General features: G+C 49.5%; 1 protein-coding gene across 1 annotated transcript in view; it reads left to right on the plus strand.

Moving 5' to 3' along the window:
• The first annotated feature begins 14,299 nt into the window (after positions 1 to 14,299).
• The window catches only part of LOC147575933 (liprin-alpha-1-like), a 31,902-nt gene continuing 27,556 nt past the window's right edge, over positions 14,300 to 18,645 (plus strand). Inside the window, exon 1 of the mRNA XM_086679735.1 lies at positions 14,300 to 14,515. Within this exon, the coding sequence (XP_086535861.1) occupies positions 14,348 to 14,515 (168 nt within the window). The 5' untranslated portion in view covers positions 14,300 to 14,347. The remainder of the gene's footprint in view (positions 14,516 to 18,645) is intronic.

Raw genomic sequence — 18,645 nt, forward strand, 5'->3', positions numbered from 1 at the left:
CTTGCCTGCCTGCCAGCCTGCCTGCTTGCCGGCCTGCCAGCCTGCCTGTTTGCCTGCCTGCCAGCCTGCCTGCCAGCCTGCCTGTTTGCCTGCCTGCCAGCCTGCCTGTTTGCCTGCATGCCGCCGGCCTGCTTGCCTGCCTGCCAGCCTGCCTGCCAGCCTGCCTGCCTGCCAGCCTGCCTGCTTGCCTGCATGCCAGCATGCCTGCTTGCCTGCCTCTCAGCCTGCCTGCTTGCCTGCCTTCCAGCCTGCTTGCCGGCCTTCCAGCCTGCCTTTTTGCCTGCCTGCCAGCCTGCCTGTTTGCCTGCATGCCAGCCTGCCTGCTTTCCTGCCTGCCAGCCTGCTTGCCGGCCTTCCAGCCTGCCTGTTTGCCTGCCTGCCAGCCTGCCTGTTTGCCTGCATGCCAGCCTGCCTGCTTGCCGGCCTTCCAGCCTGCCAGCCTGCCTACTTGCCTGCATGCCAGCCTGCCTGCTTGCCTGCCTCTCAGCCTGCCTGCTTGCCTGCCTGCCAGCCTGCTTGCCGGCCTTCCAGCCTGCCTTTTGGCCTGCCTGCCAGCCTGCCTGTTTGCCTGCATGCCAGCCGGCCTGCTTGCCTGCCTGCCAGCCTGCCTGCCAGCCTGCCTGCTTGCATGCATGCCAGCCTGCCTGCTTGCATGCATGCCAGCCTGCCTGCTTGCCTGCCTCTCAGCCTGCCTGCTTGCCTGCCTGCCAGCCTGCTTGCCGGCCTTCCAGCCTGCCTTTTGGCCTGCCTGCCAGCCTGCCTGTTTGCCTGCATGCCAGCCTGCCTGCTTGCCGGCCTTCCAGCCTGACTGTGTGCCTGCCTGCCAGCCTGCCTGCTTGCCTGCCTGCCTTCCTGCCAGCCTTCCTGCCTGCCAGCCTGCCTGACAGCCTGCCTGCTTGCCTGCATGCCAGCCTGCCTGCTTGCCTTCCTCTCAGCCTGCCTGCTTGCCTGCCTGCCAGCCTGCTTGCCGGCCTTCCAGCCTGCCTGTTTGCCTGCCTGCCAGCCTGCCTGTTTGCCTGCATGCCAGCCTGCCTGCTTGCCGGCCTTCCAGCCTGCCTGTGTGCCTGCCTGCCAGCTGCCTGCCTTCCTGCCAGCCTTCCTGCCTGCCAGCCTGCCTGCTTGCCTGCCTGCCAGCCTGCCTGCTTGCCTGCCTGCCAGCCTGCCTGCCAGCCTGCCTGCTTGCCTGCCTGACAGCCTGCTTGCCGGGCTGCCAGCCTGCCTGCTTGCCTGCCTGTAGGCCTGCCTGCTTTCCTGCCTGCCAGCCTGCCTGCTTGCCTGCCTGCCAGCCTGCCTGCCAGCCTGCCTGCTTGCCTGCCTGACAGCCTGCTTGCCGGGCTGCCAGCCTGCCTGCTTGCCTGCCTGCCAGCCTGCCTGCTTGCCTGCCTGCCAGCCTGCCTGTTTGCCTGCCTGCCAGCCTGCCTGCTTGCCTGCCTGCCAGCCTGCCTGCTTGCCGGCCTGCCAGCCTGCCTGCTTGCCTGCCTGCCTTCCTGCCAGCCTTCCTGCCTGCCAGCCTGCCTGCTTCCCTGCCTGCCAGCCTGCCTGCTTGCCTGCCTGCCAGTCTGCCTGCCAGCCTGCCTGCCTGCCTGCCTGACAGCCTGCTTGCCGGGCTGCCAGCCTGCCTGCTTGCCTGCATGCCAGCCTGCTTGCCGGCCTGCCAGCCTGCCTGCTTGCCTGCCTTCCAGCCTGCCTACAGCCGCAGCCGCCTCAGCTGCAGCCCCCGCCGCCGAAGCCACCGCCGCCGCTGCCGCCCAAACCTCGGCGGCAGCCGCCGCCACCACCGCCACCGCTTCAGCCGCAGCCGCCGCAGCCACAGCCACCGCCGCTGTCCCAGCCTCGGACGCAGCCGCCGCCGCCGCCGCCAACTCAGCCGCGGCCTCAGCCGTAGCCGCCTCAGCCGCCGCCGCCGCCGCTGCCGCCGCCGCCGCCTCAGCCAAGCGGGTGCCGAGCTTCTCCCATGCACGCTCGGGCCTGACTTCCTGCCTGCCTTCTTGCCATCCTGCTAGCCTGCCTGCCTGCCTGCCTGCAGCCGCCACCGCCTCAGCCGCAGCCCCAGCCGCCCCCGCCGCCGAAGCCGCTGCCGAAGCCGCCGCCGCCGCCGCCGAAGCCGCAGCCGCCGCCGCCGTCCCAGAGCTGCCTTTTTGTGTGGCACGCGGTGGATGTTTGGAACGTCCTAGACCACTACTTTCAGCTGATCTTCCGTATCTTTCACTCAGCGAACACATTCTTGGAACCACCACCTGGATGAAGAAATGGAACCTTACCGTGCTTCCTAACTCCTACTGACTCCCACCGAACGTCCCCCAAAGGTAACCACGGTCTTGACTTTCACCAGCGATGGCTTTGGCTTGTTCCTCGCTTCGTGTTGAGCCAACCCTTGAGCGCTGTGTGTGCGCAACGCGCCTGCTTTCCTTGCGTGGCTCTGCTGGTCCTCCCCTGGCGTCGAAAGCCCAGTGTGTGAGGACAGCACGGTTTATTCTTTCTCCCGTGGGTGCTCCGGTTTGTGCAGAGGCTGCCTGCAGATCCACATGCACCGTATTGGGTTGCCATGGAGGAGCAGGGCGTGAGTGGTGGCACGTGTCTGTCCCCCTCGAGCAACAGCGTGTGGGAGCTCGGGGCTGGCTGATGCCTGGTACTGCCTCTTCTCGTGTGTTAGCTGGTTGCTGGGGCTCAGGTGCTGGGAGGTATGGTGTATTCGTGGGACCCGCCCCCGTGTGTGTCTTGGCCACTTACGTGTTTCTTTTGTGAAATAATTGCCTTTTGGAAGCCACTTTGTGATTAGGTTGTGTGTTTTGGTTTTTGTTGATTTGAATGAGTTCTTTGTATGTGTGTGGAATACATCTGTGAGTGGCAGAGGTTTTCACATTCTTGTGTCTGTCTGCCTTTCCTTCTCTGTGTTGCCTTTTGGTAAGTTTCTTTTTTTTTCTTTCCAATAGTAGAACCATTTGTATGTTTCTTGCCTTGGATTGGCTAGGGCCTCCAGTACTGTGTTGAATGGAAGTGGTGAGAGTAGGTGTCCTTGTCTCCTTCCAGATACGAGAGAGAAGGGTTTCATAATTTTGTGTATACTTAATATTTTTTAAAGTTTCTTTCTTTATTGATTTCGAGAGCGTGCATGGGAAGGGGAGTGAGAGATGGGAAAGAGAGTGGATCCCAAGCAGACTCCTCCCTGTCAGCACAGAGTCTGATGCGAGGCTTGAACTCATGAACCGTGAGATCGTGGCCTGAGCTGAAATCAAGAGTCAGACGCTTCACCGACTAGAAGCCACTCAGGTGCCCCAAAGAGTTCAGTATTTTACCACTACGTATGACACCTGCCGTTGCGTTCCTGGTAGATAGTTGGATCAAAACATGAAAATTCTCCTCTATTTTTAGTTTGCTCTGATTTTTTAACAATCATCAAAGAAATAATAATACTAAGTTTTCTGAAATGTGTTTTGTGCATTTTGGGGACAAGTGATTTGTTTCAATGTTGTGGTTTTACTTAAAACAACTTTTGCCCTTCTAGAATAATCCAACCCTGATGTCTATGCATTCTCTGTTCACTGGATTCCATTTGTAAATAGTGTGCTTTGCATTCTTGCACGTGTATTCAAGAGAGAGGTGGGTGTTCCCTTGCACCCTCTTGTGCTGTCCATGCTGGGGTTGGGGATTAAGGTCGTGCTGGCCTCCTAAAACAACGTAGGAAGAAGCACTCCTTGTGCTTTCCCAGAAGAGTTTTTGTGTGTGTTCTTTACTTTTGGGAAGAAGTGCTAGGCCAACAGCTGGTGTAGGGTTTTCCTTGTGAGAAGGGTTTTCATTGCAGATTCCTTTCTTAAGTGGAAATAGGATTTTTCTGATTTCCCATATCTTCTCGTGTCTATTTAGATAAGGCATTTTGTTTTCTTGTAATTTGCTCAGACCTCCCAAACTTTCCAAGGAGTAAGTGTCAACTGGTTTCTAATATCCCTCCTATCTGCAGCATCTGGTGTGATATTTGCTTTAGAACTTCTTGCTATTGGTACTTTGTGCTTTGTTTCTTTTTCATAGAACCAACTTGGGCGCTTTTTTTTTTTTTATTTCTGTCAGTTACTATTTGTTTCCTGCAGCACTGATTTCTGCCCTTTTTTTTTTCCATCTACTTGGTGATTGTTTGCTGTCCCATCTTGTAGTTCTGGAACTAAATCCTTCATTTGATTTTTAGCCTTTGTCCTTTTCCAGTATGTGTATTGTATTTATTTGCTTATTAGTGTGTTGATTCATTTTAGAATGAGAGCATGAGCAGGGCAGAGGGGCAGAGGGAGAGAGAGAGAGAGAGAGAGACAGAGAGAGATAGAATCTCAAGCAGGCTCCTCACTCAGTGTGGAGCCAGGCTGGGGATCGATCTTGTGGCCGTGGGATCATACCCTGAGCGAAAATCAAGAGTTGGTCACCAAGCAACTGAGCTATCCCTATGATATATGTATTCTAAAGGTATGAGTCTCCCTTTAAGCACACCTTTAATGATCTTACAAGTTTTGATAAGCTAAATGTTTATTATCTTTTATGTGAAACTATTTTCTAACTTTCACTGTGGTATCTTTTTCTTAATTCGTCACAATGTTTAGGAGCATAACACATCTTGATGTTTCGGGGGATTTTCTCGTTCTCTTTGTGCTGATTTCTAGCTGAATTCCATGAAGGTATCTGTCTCAGTGTTTTTGGGTGATTGTAACAAAATTCCATAGACTGGCTGCCTAATAAGCACAGAAGCTTCTTTCCTATAGTTGAGGAGACTGGGAAGTTCTCAAGATCAAGGCATCTGCAGATTCAGGGTCAGGTGAGAGTCAGCTTCCTGGTTCATCGACAGCCTACTCCTCCCTGTCCTCAAGTGGTGGCAGGGGTGATGGTGCTCTCTCAGCCGCCCAGGACTGGTCATCACTGGAAGTCTCCCTGTCTTCATCCCATCACTGTGGGCGTGATGAATTGTTGGGGGTAAATGAACTGTTAATCTAATGCGATCCCTAAATATGCCCTGCAGTATTTCAGTCCTTTCAGATGAGTTCACTTTCCTAATGGCCTGGCATATATTCGTTTTCATGAACTCTTCCTTGGCCACGTGCAAATAATGTGTATTGGGGGGAATGCAGTATTCTCTTATTTATACGTTAGATGAAGTTTGTTAATGACAGAATTCAGATTTTAGTGACCACTTTAAAGCAAGTAAGGAATAGGCGAGAATGAGTTTAATAATATTACTAACAGGTATATCCAAAATATCATTTCAGTGTATAGCCAGCGTGAGGGAGACTAATGAATGCTTTTGCGTTCTCTTTTATCACATTGTCTTTAAAATGTGGTGTGCATTATATACTTTCCACACGTCGCACTTTGAGGAGCCGCATTTCAAGGACTTGCAATAAAGCACGTGACCGCATATTGGACAGCCCCGTCCCACTCCTTTGATTTTTCTGTTGTCGTCAGTTCTGTCAGATACTGAGAGATGTATCGTTAAGTCTCCCATAATGCTTATGGATGTGGCTCTTTTCCCTTTTCTATGTTTGTCAATTTTTCTGTATTTCGAGATTGCGTTATCGGGTATATGCAAGGTTAGAAGTCTTGTGTTCCTGGTAAATGGAACTTCCATCGTGAAATGTTCCTCTTGGTCTCTAGTAGAGCTTTTTGCTATAGAGGTTAGTTTATTGGAGGGTCCCAGTGGTCACATCAGTTTTCTGTTCGGTTGGGTTTGCCTGGGGATCTTTTCCTTCCACCTGTCTGTGATCTTACGTTTTAGGGTGTACCTTTGTGACCAGCGTATGCTTAGTTTCCTTCTAATGAATTTGACACTCAAACTTTTCCTTGGAGTATTTGTGCACATGTAATGACTGATATGTTAGTTTACACGTACTGTATTACTAGTTTCTTCTTTGTCCCAGCTGTTGTGTGTTCTTTTGGTCTCTAGCCTTCCTTTAGAAGTAGGAGGGAGTTTTTAATTGTACACTGATCTGTTAGGTAATTGGAATATATCTATTTCTAGAGGCAGGTGCATTTTAAACTGACCCCTGCCTGATTCAGGACTTGTACTGCTTCCCTGACACTGCTCTCTCCTCTTAGTTTTTCTTTGTTTTAAGATTTATGTGTGTTTTGAGAGAGACATAATACAATCGGGTGAGGGGCAGAGCAGAAAGGGAGACACAGAATCTGATGCAGGCTCCAGGCTCTCAGCCATCCGCACAGACTCTGATGCGGGGCTCCAACTCACAAAAGGTGACATCGTGACCTGAGCAATGTCGGACACTCAACTGACTGAGCTACCCAGGCGCCCCTGCTCTTTTCTTGGACACTTGAACCACACTGAACTCCCCTTCACCTTTTGTTGGCTAATATTTTTTAGTCTTAGATGGATTTTGGCGTTGATGTCATTGTTTCGTGCACTTAATGCTTGTTAAGGTTTGTTCTCATAGTTACCCTTTGTTCTGCAAGCCTTGTTTTTTCATATTTCTGTCAGAGACTACATTTCTTTTTTGCAACGAGCTGCTTTAATATTGCTTTTAGTTTGTGTCTGTAGTTGATGTGTAGTCATGGTGTGTGTGTGTGTGTGTGTGTGTGTTGTTTTTGTTGTTCCGTTTTTGTTTTTGCTTCTGTTTTGCCTGAAAAACATCTTTACTTTGCCTTCACTGTGAAGAATGTTTCTGTTAGGTAAAGACTTCCAGGTTGGTGGCTATTTTAGTTCACCTTTCATACATGCCAATCCATCATCTGGCTTCATTTGCTGTTCTTGAAGAGTCAGCTGGTAGTGTTGTTGTCGTTGTCCCATGGAAGGCGGTATCTTTGTCCTCTCATGACTGTTAACATCTTTTTGCCTTGGGTGTTCTTTGTGGAGTCACTCTCATGGTTCTTTTATCAGTTTTGATTCTTATCTTTGTAGCGAGGTGGTACTACCCATTCTGTGTTTCCTCTACTTTGTGGGTTCCTATTGGACCTTTGTACCATATCTTCTGTGTCTTTTGGGCTTCTGTATTTTCTGGACGTTTTCTCTGTGTATGGTCTAGATATATTTTTACCTAACTATCTTTCAGTTCACTGAGTCTATTCACCTGTGTCTAGTCTGATGTGAAACCCACCGACTGAGTTCTTCATGCCATTAACAAGATTTTTTAGTCTTTTAATTGTGTTAGAGAGCTAGACAGACTGGGAGCAAGGGAAGAACAGAGAGAGAGGGAGACACAGATGCCGAAGCAGGCTCCAGGCTCTGCACTGTCAGCACAGAGCCCAACGCGGGGCTCAAACTCCCGAATCACGAGATCATGACCTGAGCTGAAGTCAGATGCTTAACCAACTGAGCCACTCAGGCACCTGGAGATCTTAATTTTAGCTCTGGTAATTTGCAGTTGGAGAATCTGTTTTGAGTCTCTGAAAATTTCCCATTTGTCAAGAATGGTTTTTGGACAGTTGACTTTTGCATCCAATAACTCCAGTCTATGTGTCTCCTCTTGGTCTGTTTCTCTTCTTTCTTCTTTGGGTCGATATGACCTGTTTGTTTGTTTTTTTTTTTATGTTTATCTATTTATTTTGAGGGAGAAAGAAAGTGAGAGCAGGGGTAGGGGTAGAGGACGGGGGAGAGAGAGACACTGTTGAGGAGAGGCTCTTTTCTGTTCAGTAGAGAGCCCAACACAGGGCTCAAACTCACAAACGTGAGCCGAAACCAAGTGTTGGTCACTTAAACGAGTAGACTGAGCTATCCAGGTGCCTCTCTTTTTTTGTTTGCTTGTTTGTTTCTTTCCTTTTCTTATGAAAAGAATTTTGTTTTAATATTATTTACTTTTGAGAGAGAGAGAGAGGTAGAGACAAAACTTGAACAGGGGAGGGGGAGGCAAAGTGGGAGACACAGAATCCAAAGCAGGCTCCAGGCTCTGCACTGTCACCACAGAGCCCGACGCGAGACTCACACCATAACGCGTCAGTTCATGACATGAACCAAAGTGGGATGCTTCCCCGACTGAGCCACCCAGGCATTCCTTTCATTTCCTTGCCTTGCTTTGCCTTCCTTTCCCTTCCTTTCCTTTCCTTTCCTTTCCTTTCCTTTCCTTTCCTTTCCTTTCGTTTCCTTGCCTTTCCTTTCGTTTCCTTTTCCTTTTTTTCTTTTTTCTTTTCTATTCTTTTCTTTTTTCTTCTTTTTTCTTTTCTTTTCTTTTCTTTTCTGTCTTTTTGTTGTCTTGTCTTATCTTGTCTTTTCATTTCTTCTTTGTTTTTATTGTTGTGCTGGACTGTATGGAGAAGCATAGAGGCTCTTCGTGTGCTTGTATTCCTTCAGCATTTCATCCCACACACCCCGAGTGCGGCGGTTCTTGGACCCACTCAGGCGTGAGTGAGTTGAGACTGGGGCTCAGTCTTTGTAAGGTGCAGTGTGAGCTGGGCTCACGCTGTCCCCCACCCCCGTGTAGACCTCCAGGGTCTCCATTTGGAGGCCTGGAGTATTTCCGAGGACCCGTCCTTGATGCTAGCTCCCAAAGCCCCGTTATTTTCTCCACAGCACAATGAGATGATGGAAGGGTCAGCTTCTCAGGCAGTGCTTGCCGAGTGCCGGGCTCCTTTTCTGTGCCTCCCTGTGCTGTCCAGAGCTCGGTTAGCTGCCACTTTCTGCTTGCCTTTCTGTTAGGTTTCCTTTGCAGCTCGTTGGTATCTTGCCTCCAATCCCTGAGGAAATTCAGAATCCTCACATGTCTTGAGGGAGAGAGAGGACTCTGAACATTAGAGTTGGCTCAGCGGGCTTCCCTTTTGTTGGGGTCTCGGTCCTCCCAGTTGGGACTGCCTCGGGGTCTCCTTGATGCCTTCAGAGATGCTTCAAATTGAACTCATCTTTCCTAGTTCATGATGTGTTGATTAACAGGCTACTCACATGTATAAGAGCAAGCCAGGGAAGACTGAGAAGTCATAGCAAACATTTTGGTCCTCAGCATTTGTTACAGGAGAAAACGAAACCCAGTAGTCCTTGCCTAGTACCCGTCGTTCTTCTAAAATGACCATCCAGTTTGCCCACACTCAGCCAGCGTCCATGGGGTGGTGATGGTGTCAGCCTCCCAGCTCCCTATCCCCCACTGCCACGGCCGCCCTCCTCCCCTGTCAGGTGCCTGCCCAGGGCAGGCTTTGTGATGACGGGCTGGCTATGGCAGGGCAACTAGATGAAGTGGATCGCTTAAGTGACGCTTATTCTGGGAGTGTTTGATCAGTGTTGTTTGTATTCTAATTTTCGTAATGTTTATTTACTATTTAGAGAGACAGAGTGTGTGGCCAGGGGAGGCGCAGACAGAGGGAGACCCAGAATCTGAAGCAGGCTGGGGGGGGGGGATGCCCCTCAAGCGTACAGGGTAGCCCCCACAAAAAGGGCTTCTGTGTTGGTGCACCCGAATCATCTGCAGAGACACAACCACCCACCCTTGTTGAGCCCTTTTGTGACTCTGCACCATTGTGGTCGCCAGGCTCTGGCTGCTGTGCTCCTCGGAGAGGGTGGTGGAGGCACATCTGAGAAGAGTGTATCTGGGCGAGTGAAGGGGTTAGGAGCAAATGTCGCTGACTTGCGCACTGTGGTTCCGGAAAGGCCTTTTCCGGAGAGGTCGCTCGGGAGCTGAGGCTGACCGAGCACTCTCCCAGCAGTCTGACTCCGAGGCCAAAGGCCGGGGTCAAGGAGGAGCTTGGCTTTGTTGTGAGCGATGGAAGCGGAAGCGGAGCCAGGTGAGGCACCAGGCAGCTGGCGTTGGGACGGAACCTACCCCGTAAGGAGTTGGGTTTTCCGATAAGGGCCTGGGGTCGTTGTGTCCTCAGGGGGAAGGACTGGCATGAGGTTGTTGAATTTTTTTATGTTTATTATTTTTTTTTTCAATATATGAAATTTATTGTCAAATTGGTTTCCATACAACACCCAGTGCTCATCCCAAAAGGTGCCCTCCTCAATACCCATCACCCACCCTCCCCTCCCTCCCACCCCTCATCAATCCCGTTTGTTCTCAGTTTTTAAGAGTCTCTTCTGCTTTGGCTCTCTCCCACTCTAACCTCCTTTTTTCTTTTTTCTTCCCCTCCCCCATGGGTTTCTGTTAAGTTTCTCAGGATCCACCTAAGAGTGAAACCATATGGTATCTGTCTTTCTCTGTATGGCTTATTTCACTTAGCATAACACTCTCCAGTTCCATCCGTGGTGCTCCAAAGGGCCATATTTCATTCTTTCTCATTGCCACGTAGTACTCCATTGTGTGTATAAACCACAATTTCTTTATCCATTCATCAGTTGATGGGCATGTAGGCTCTTTCCATCATTTGGCTATTGTTGAGAGTGCTGCTATAAACATTGGGGTACAAGTGCCCCTATGCATCAGTACTCCTGTACCCCTAGGGTAAATTCCTAGCAGTGCTATTGCTGGGTCATAGGGTAGGTGTATTTTTAATTTTCTGAGGAACCTCCACACTGTTTTCCAGAGTGGCTGCACCAATTTGCATTCCCACCAACAGTGCAAGAGAGTTCCCGTTTCTCCACATCCTCTCCAGCATCTATAGTCTCTCGATTTGTTCATTTTGGCCACTCTGACTGGCGTGAGGTGATATCTGAGTGTGGTTTTGATTTGTATTTCCCTGATGAGGAGCGACGTTGAGCACCTTTACATGTGCCTGTTGGCCATCCGGATGTCTTCTTCAGAGAAGTGTCTATTCATGTTTTCTGCCCATTTGTTCACTGGGTTATTTGTTTTTTGGGTGTGGAGTTTGGTGAGCGCTTTATAGATTTTGGATACTAGCCCTTTGTCCGATATGTCATTTGCAAATATCTTTTCCCATTCCGTTGTTTGCCTTTTAGTGTTGTTGGTTGTTTCCTTTGCTGTGCAGAAGCTTTTTATCTTCATAAGGTCCCAGTAATTCATTTTTGCTTTTAATTCCCTTGCCTTTGGGGATGTGTCGAGTAAGAGATAGCTACGGCTGAGGTCAGAGAGGTCTTTTCCTGCTTTCCTCTCTAGGGTTTTGATGGTTTCCTGTCTCACATTCAGGTCCTTTATCCATGTTGAGTTTATTTTTGTGAATGGTGTGAGAAAGTGGTCTAGTTTCAACCTTCTGCATGTTGCTGTCCAGTTCTCCCAGCACCATTTGTTACAGAGACTGTCTTTTTTCCATTGGATGTTCTTTCCTGCTTTGTCAGAGATGAGTTGGCCATACGTTTGTGGGTCTAGTTCTGGGGTTTCTATTCTATTCCATCGGTCTATGTGTCTGTGTTTGTGCCAATACCATGCTGTCTTCATGATGACAGCTTTGCAGTTGAGGCTAAAGTCTGGGATTGTGATGCCTCCTGCTTTGGTCTTCTTCTTCAAAATTACTTTGGCCATTCGGGGCCTTTTGTGGTTCCATATGAATTTTAGGATTGCTTGTTCTAGTTTCGAGAAGAATGCTGGTGCAGTTTTGATTGGGATTGCCTTGAATGTGTAGATAGCTTTGGGTAGTATTGACATTTTGACAATATTTATTCTTCCAATCCGTGAGCACGGAATGTCTTTCCATTTCTTCATATCTTCTTCAATTACCTTCATAAGCTTTCTATAGTTTTCAGCATACAGATCTTTTACATCTTTGGTTAGAGTTATTCCTAGGTATTTTATGCTTCTTGGTGCAGTTGTAAATGGGATCAGTTTCTTTGTCTTTCTGTTGCTTCATTGTTAGTGTATAAGAATGCAACTGATTTCTGTACATTGATTTTGTGTCCTGCAACTTTGCTGAATTCATGTATCAGGGCTAGCAGACTTTTGGGGGAGTCTGTCAGATTTTCCATGTATAGGATCATGTCATCTGCAAAAAGGGAAAGCTTGACTTCATCTTTGCCAATTTGGGTGCCTTTGATTTCCTTTTGTTGTCTGATTGCTGATGCTAGAACTTCCAACACTATGTTAAACAACAGCGGTGAGAGTGGGCATCCCCGTCGCGTTCCTGATCTCAGGGAAAAAGCTCTCAGTTTTTCCCCATTGAGGATGATGTTAGCTGTGGGCTTTTCAGACATAGCTTTTACGATCTTTAAGTATGTTCCTTCTATCCCGACTTTCTCAAGGGTTTTTATTAAGAAAGGGTGCTGAATTTTGTCAAAGGCCTTTTCTGCATCGCTTGACAGGCTCACGTGGTTCTTATCTTTTCTTTTCTTACTGTGATGTATCACGTTGATTGATTTGCGAACGTTGAACCAGCCCTGCATCCCAGGAATGAATCCCACGTGCTCATGGTGGGTAATTCTTTTTTTTTTTTTTTTTTTTTTTTTTTTTTTTTTTTTTCAACGTTTATTTATTTTTGGGACAGAGAGAGACAGAGCATGAACGGGCGACGGGCAGAGAGAGAGGGAGACACAGAATCGGAAACAGGCTCCAGGCTCTGAGCCATCAGCCCAGAGCCTGACGCGGGGCTCGAACTCACGGACCGCGAGATCGTGACCTGGCTGAAGTCGGACGCTCAACCGACTGCGCCACCCAGGCGCCCCGAGTAATTCTTTTTATATGCTGTTGAATTCGATTTGCTAGTATCTTATTGAGAATTTTTGCATCTATATTCATCAGGGATATTGGCCTGTAGTTCTCTTTGTTTAGTGGGTCTCTGTCTGGTTTAGGCATCAAAGTGATACTGGCTTCATAGAATGAGTCTGGAAGTTTTCCTTCCCTTTCTATTTCTTGGAATAGCTTGAGAAGGATAGGTATTATCTCTGCTTTAAACGTCTGGTAGAACTCCCCTGGGAAGCCATCTGGTCCTGGACTCTTATTTGTTGGGAGATTTTTGATAACCGATTCAATTTCTTCGCTGGTGATGGGTCTGTTCAAGCTTTCTCTTTCCTCCTGATTGAGTTTTGGAAGAGTGTGCGTGTTTAGGAATTTGTCCATTTCTTCCAGGTTGTCCAATTTGTTGGCATATAATCTTTCATAGTATTCCCTGAGAATTGTTTGTATCTCTGAGGGGTTGGTTGTAATAATTCCATTTTCATTCATGATTTTATCTATTTGGGTCATCTCCCTTTTCTTTTTGAGAAGCCTGGCTAGAGGTTTGTCAATTTTGTTTTTCTTTTCAAAAAACCAACTCTTGGTTTCGTTGATCTGCTCTCCGGTTTTTTTTAGATTCTATATTGTTTATTTCTGCTCTGCTCTTTCTTATTTCTCCTCTTCTGCTGGGTTTAGGCTGCCTTTGCTGTTCTGCTTCTATTTCCTTTAGGTGTGCTGTTAGATTTTGTATTTGGGATTTCTCTTGTTTCTGGAGATAGGCCTGGAGTGCAATGTATTTTCCTCTCAGGACTGCCTTCGCTGCATCCCAAAGCGTTTGGATTGTTGTATTTTCATTTTCGTTTGTTTCCACGTATCTTTCAATTTCTTCTCTAATTGCCTGGTTGACCCACTCATTCGTTAGTAGGGTGTTCTTGAACCTCCATGCTTTGGGAGGTGTTCCAGACTTTTTCCTGTGGTTCATTTCAAGCTTCACAGCCTTGTGGTCTGAAAGTATGCATGGTATAATTTCAATTCTTGTATACTTATGAAGGGCTGCTTTGTGACCCAGTATATGACGTATCTTGGAGAAAGTTCCATGTGCACTCCAGAAGAAAGTATATTCTGTTGCTTTGGGATGCAGAGTTCTAAATATATGTGTCAAGTCCGTCTGATCCAATGTATCCTTCAGGGCCCTTGTTTCTTTATTGACCGTGTGTCTAGATGATCTATCCATTTCTGTCAGTGGAGTGTTAAAGTCCCCTGCAATGACCACGTTCTTATCAATAAGGCTGCTCGTGTTTATGAGGAATTGTTTTCTATATTTGGGGGCTCCTGTATTCGGCGCATAGACATTTATAATTGTTAGCTCTTCCTGATGGATAGGCCCTGTAATTATTCTCAAATGCCCTTCTTCAGCTCTTGTTACAGCCTTTGATTGAAAGTCTAGTTTGTCTGATACAAGTATGGCTACTCCAGCTTTCTTTTGGCTTCCAGTAGCATGATAACTAGTTCTCCATCCCCTCACTCTCCATCTACAGGTGTCCTCAGGGCTAAAATGAGTCTCTTGTAGACAGCAAATAGATGGGTCTTGTTTTTTCTATCCATTCTGATACCCTGTGTCTTTTGGTTGGCGCATTTGGTCCATTTACATTCAGTGTTATTATAGAAAGATACGGGTTTAGAGTCCTTATGATGTCTGTATGTGTACGGTGTAGCCCCCACAAAAAGGGCTTCTGTGTTGGTGCACCCGAATCATCTGCAGAGACACAACCACCCACCCTTGTTGAGCCCTTTTGTGACTCTGCACCATTGTGGTCGCCAGGCTCTGGCTGCTGTGCTCCTCGGAGAGGGTGGTGGAGGCACATCTGAGAAGAGTGTATCTGGGCGAGTGAAGGGGTTAGGAGCAAATGTCGCTGACTTGCGCACTGTGGTTCCGGAAAGGCCTTTTCCGGAGAGGTCGCTCGGGAGCTGAGGCTGACCGAGCACTCTCCCAGCAGTCTGACTCCGAGGCCAAAGGCCGGGGTCAAGGAGGAGCTTGGCTTTGTTGTGAGCGATGGAAGCGGAAGCGGAGCCAGGTGAGGCACCAGGCAGCTGGCGTTGGGACGGAACCTACCCCGTAAGGAGTTGGGTTTTCCGATAAGGGCCTGGGGTCGTTGTGTCCTCAGGGGGAAGGACTGGCATGATGGATTTGAATGTTTTGAAAGCTGGTGCTGGTTCTGTGTGGATAGTGGGTTGGGGGAGGAGACAAGAATGGATGCAGTGTAGACGTCATTGGGTAGAGTGGCTCCTTCTAATGTGTGGGTTGAGCTCTAAGATTCGTGTTTTAGGCAACAGGTACAAGCCCCTCACATCACCCATCACATAAAGCACAGGACAGTGTGCGTCTTTATATCCTTTACAGAACTGCGTAATGTTTAAAAGCAGCGTGTGTAATTTTACGTGTGTGGGTACAGGGCGTACACTAAAGTATTCACCTGTTCTGGAGTGCATGGCAGGCACGGTATTAGGTGCTGAACCCTATGTGCTGCAGTTACCTCGCCCAGAGACGTATGCGGTTTTACGGAGAGCAATAGAAGGGCATGGGAGTGTGTGGTTCGGTGGAATAGGGGGAACGTGTGCACAGTGCGGCTGCAGGATGGCCGTTTTGTGCCATGGGTCGGCGTGGGTCAGACTCGGGGAGGCGGTTTTCCTTGGGAGGTTCGGCTGCCCTGTGTTCTCCTTCATGCACGCCACTCTGTCTCCCGGACGCCTTTCCAAGCACCTCGTAGTGAAGCTCCATCTGGGCGGACTGTGGGCTCTTTGAGTTCCACACGGGCCACCACCCTGCCCCCCCCACCTGTGCCTCCTCCTGGGAACAGAGCAGCTTGCTCCCTGGTCCGGTGGTCAGAAGCCAGGGAGATGGCTTTGCCTCTCTCCTGCTCTTCCCTCTCCCTGCTGGGCCGTGGGTCCTGTGGCGTGGAGCTTGCCTGTCTTTATGTCAGATCTTACTGCCCTTATGCCCGTGTGAGGATAGGCTGTCCAAGTGCACACAAGTCTCGCACACGACGTTCCTCCTGATGAACGCTTAGGTGGTGGTGACACACATGCGTCCCGGGTGGCCTGGCTGCATGCTCCCTCGATTTTCACGCACAGACGTGTGCATGGCAGGCGAAGTGGTTCACTGAGCACCTTGGTGAGGATTTGCTGTCTGGAAAGTGGGGGTGGGTCCTCACAAATGTGCTGATATGCAGACATGCATGGGGTGGGGGGGACCCGCTAGATGGGGCTGTCTTGGGCCTTGGGGCCTGGCGGTATGGGGGTGGAGGCGGGCACTGTCTGTGCAGCTTTCCAGAAGGGCCTTTCTGTTCCTGGCCAGTGTTTCCATAGACGGCTGGCTGGCTTTAGTCCCAGCGCCCTTGTCATGGAAGGGTCCGTGTGGGAAAGGAGCCGAGACTCTGCCGGATCACTCCTGGTGGCAGCGTGCTTTCCAGCGATGACACTTCCGTCCCGCCTTCCTCGCCCTCCGTCTGCTTCACCAGATCTCCTCTCTGTGCTGTCTTCTTCTGTGACCTCCTCTGGGCTTTTCTCTGTGCTCGTGACCTTCTGTAGGATACGCATTTTGAATCCCTGCATCCCCCAACTCTTTTTCTTTTTCTTTTTCTTTTTCTTTTTCTTTTTTTTTCTTTTTGCCATATGCACAGTGTCATTCATGAGTTTCCTGATTGGCTGTGTCATAGGTCCTGGAAATCACGCACGTCGTATGGACAGTCATCTCTAGCAGGGATTTCTTGATTGTGTTGGGCTTGACGGTTTCCCCAGAGTTTTTGTAACGTCCCTTGGCATCTTCCTGACTTTCATAATGTTCCCTCTGTGGCGGTTCTCTTTGGTAGCATTGACTGTCCTTCTTGTAACGTGCCTGTGTCATGAACCTCACAGGTCCTCGTGGCCCCTGGTCCGCAGGCTCACTTAGACCCGCTGCGCTCCGGAGCGAGTGAGCCGCCAAGACACGTTTGGTGGTGACCCGTGGGGTTCTGGGTGGCCAGGACATTGTCCAATGTCAGAAGAACTTTGGAGGACAGTCCCTTGCTTTCAGTGTACTTCCTGAGTTGAGGGACAGAGCCGGGATGGAACTGCCCCAGGGCAAGGGCTCTGGTTGTGCAGCCAGACCACTGGCCACTGGCACTTGTTGCCTTCAGGACCCTGGGGTGAGCTTCCTACACAGGGCCAGCCGCCCTGCTCACACCCCCACCTGTAGCCGCTCATTCGGTAGCTGCTTCACCCCTTCCTACCCAACATCTTGGTGCTCACTTGTCTTTCTCGTGAATAAATGTCGTTTGTGGCATTTTCCCCCCGACAGGGCACCTCCTGCTGCATGAAAAACCCGTGCAGGCAGCCATGGTCTCCTCAACTGATTTTCTTGGGTTTTCACTTTTTGCGTTGGAGTGGTTGACATGCGGTGGATGGTAGTTCCTGCTTCTCTGCAATCTTCTCTGGGGCGTCTGGGAAACTGTGTCCTTCTTCTTCGTGGTGGAAGCTGCTTCTCCTAGCGTCTGGACCATTTTCAAAGCCAAACCCCTTTCTAAAATCACCAAGCTATCCTGTGCCTGCATTGAAATGTGCCAGTTTTCGATCCTTCCCTTCCTTCTGCCTTACGTCGTGATGTCAGGTCTTCACTTGTCTTGCAGTTTGAGTTGCGTCGGCAGGTGTGCCCGTCTCACAGCAGTCCTACATCCACAGAGATGCCACATCTTCCGCACCAGACACAAAGATGTCTCACCAGTAGCACCAGGTTTTTGCATGTGCTGGGGTCGCCGCAGGGAGAGAGCTTCGAGACTTTCCCTTTCTTTGTGCCTCCGTGGTCCTCACGCTGGCCGGCTGGCAGCTGCAGCTGTGGACCTCAGTACATGTCAGGCCATTCAGCCTTTTCTTGTCACACCATGAGTCTTCTCTGCATCGCGGGAGCACGTCCGGCATCCCTGGGCACACTTCGAACGGGTCCCAGGCTGTAATTAAGGTTCATGGTATTGCCCTTAACGCGGTGAAAATGACGCAGGAACCCTGAGAAATCACTTCTCCTGTGGTGCTTGATGTACTGGAGAAAGGAAGTGCTTACCAAGAGCTGAGTAGCAGATTCGTGGATTCGTGCAACACCTGAGGGGACCTCAAGAGCAACAGGAGGTGGTGCACACTTCCCCCAGAGGACAGCGTCTGCTACAGCTCGTGTTATGCGGTTAGGACTTAATCCTGCGTCTCCACATTTGTTTGCCTTTCTCTTGACTGCAAATGGCACCATGTAGGTACGGTCAGTTTCTGTGTGCAAAATGATACGTTTTATCTTGTCAGAGTAGGTTTGTGTATGTTTTCGGGGAGGAAATGCTCTAATAGCCTAGTATCTGCGTATATTTCATGCACGCGTGGCCTCCCTTTTACTTACTAGGTTTGATACTTCGTAGCTGCTCAGCTCATCTGCCAGTCTTTCCAAATGTCACACACCTCCAGAAGAGTTTCCAATGCATTTATTGGAACAAAAATCCCCACATAGAAACGGGCCTGCACAGTCCTACATCAAGGATCAGATAGGCTTCTGTGGGTTCACCTTGTCAAGTCAGATTGCAAGGAACGTGGTCAGTTCTGTGGTAACATTCCCGTTGATTTGGAAAGGGCTACTTTATGAAAGAAATTGAAGTATGTCACCAGTTTGTACTTGGATTTTCCAGAATTGCTGAAATCAACAACTCTCCTTATTTGGAATGTCAGTTGTTAAGTGAACGTTTGTCCCCTCGTTTGTCCTACAGAGACAAAAGCTCTGGGGCGCCTGGGTGTCTCAGGGCATTAAGCGTCTGACTCTTGGTTTCAGCTCAGGTCATGATGTCATGGTTCAGGGATTGAGCCCTGCACCGGGCTCTGCGCTCGACTGACTGGAGAGTGTGCGTCCACCTCCTTGGAGCCCACCTGTACGCCATGTCCTGGGCGGGCGCTCAGTATTGGCGTGAGAGAAGCCCCACGCGGGGTGGTGGGCCCTGGCATCACTCTCCTCAGAAACCCTTCCTCCATAATATTTCCTGCTTGACTAAGGAAAGAAGTCGTAAACTCGCCCTTTCGTCAAGAGTCCTACCATCATTTTTGAAAAGTCCATTGGGTGTGGTTGAGTCTGATTGAGCCAGGGGTTCAGGCTAAGACAGCAGCTTTTGAGTACCGTCAGCCTTTCCCCACTGCCGCTCCACAA

The sequence above is a fragment of the Puma concolor genome, chromosome D2 (assembly GCF_028749965.1).
Source record: "Puma concolor isolate L17-30 chromosome D2, mPumCon1.1.hap2, whole genome shotgun sequence".
In the NCBI taxonomy this organism is placed as follows: domain Eukaryota; kingdom Metazoa; phylum Chordata; class Mammalia; order Carnivora; family Felidae; genus Puma; species Puma concolor.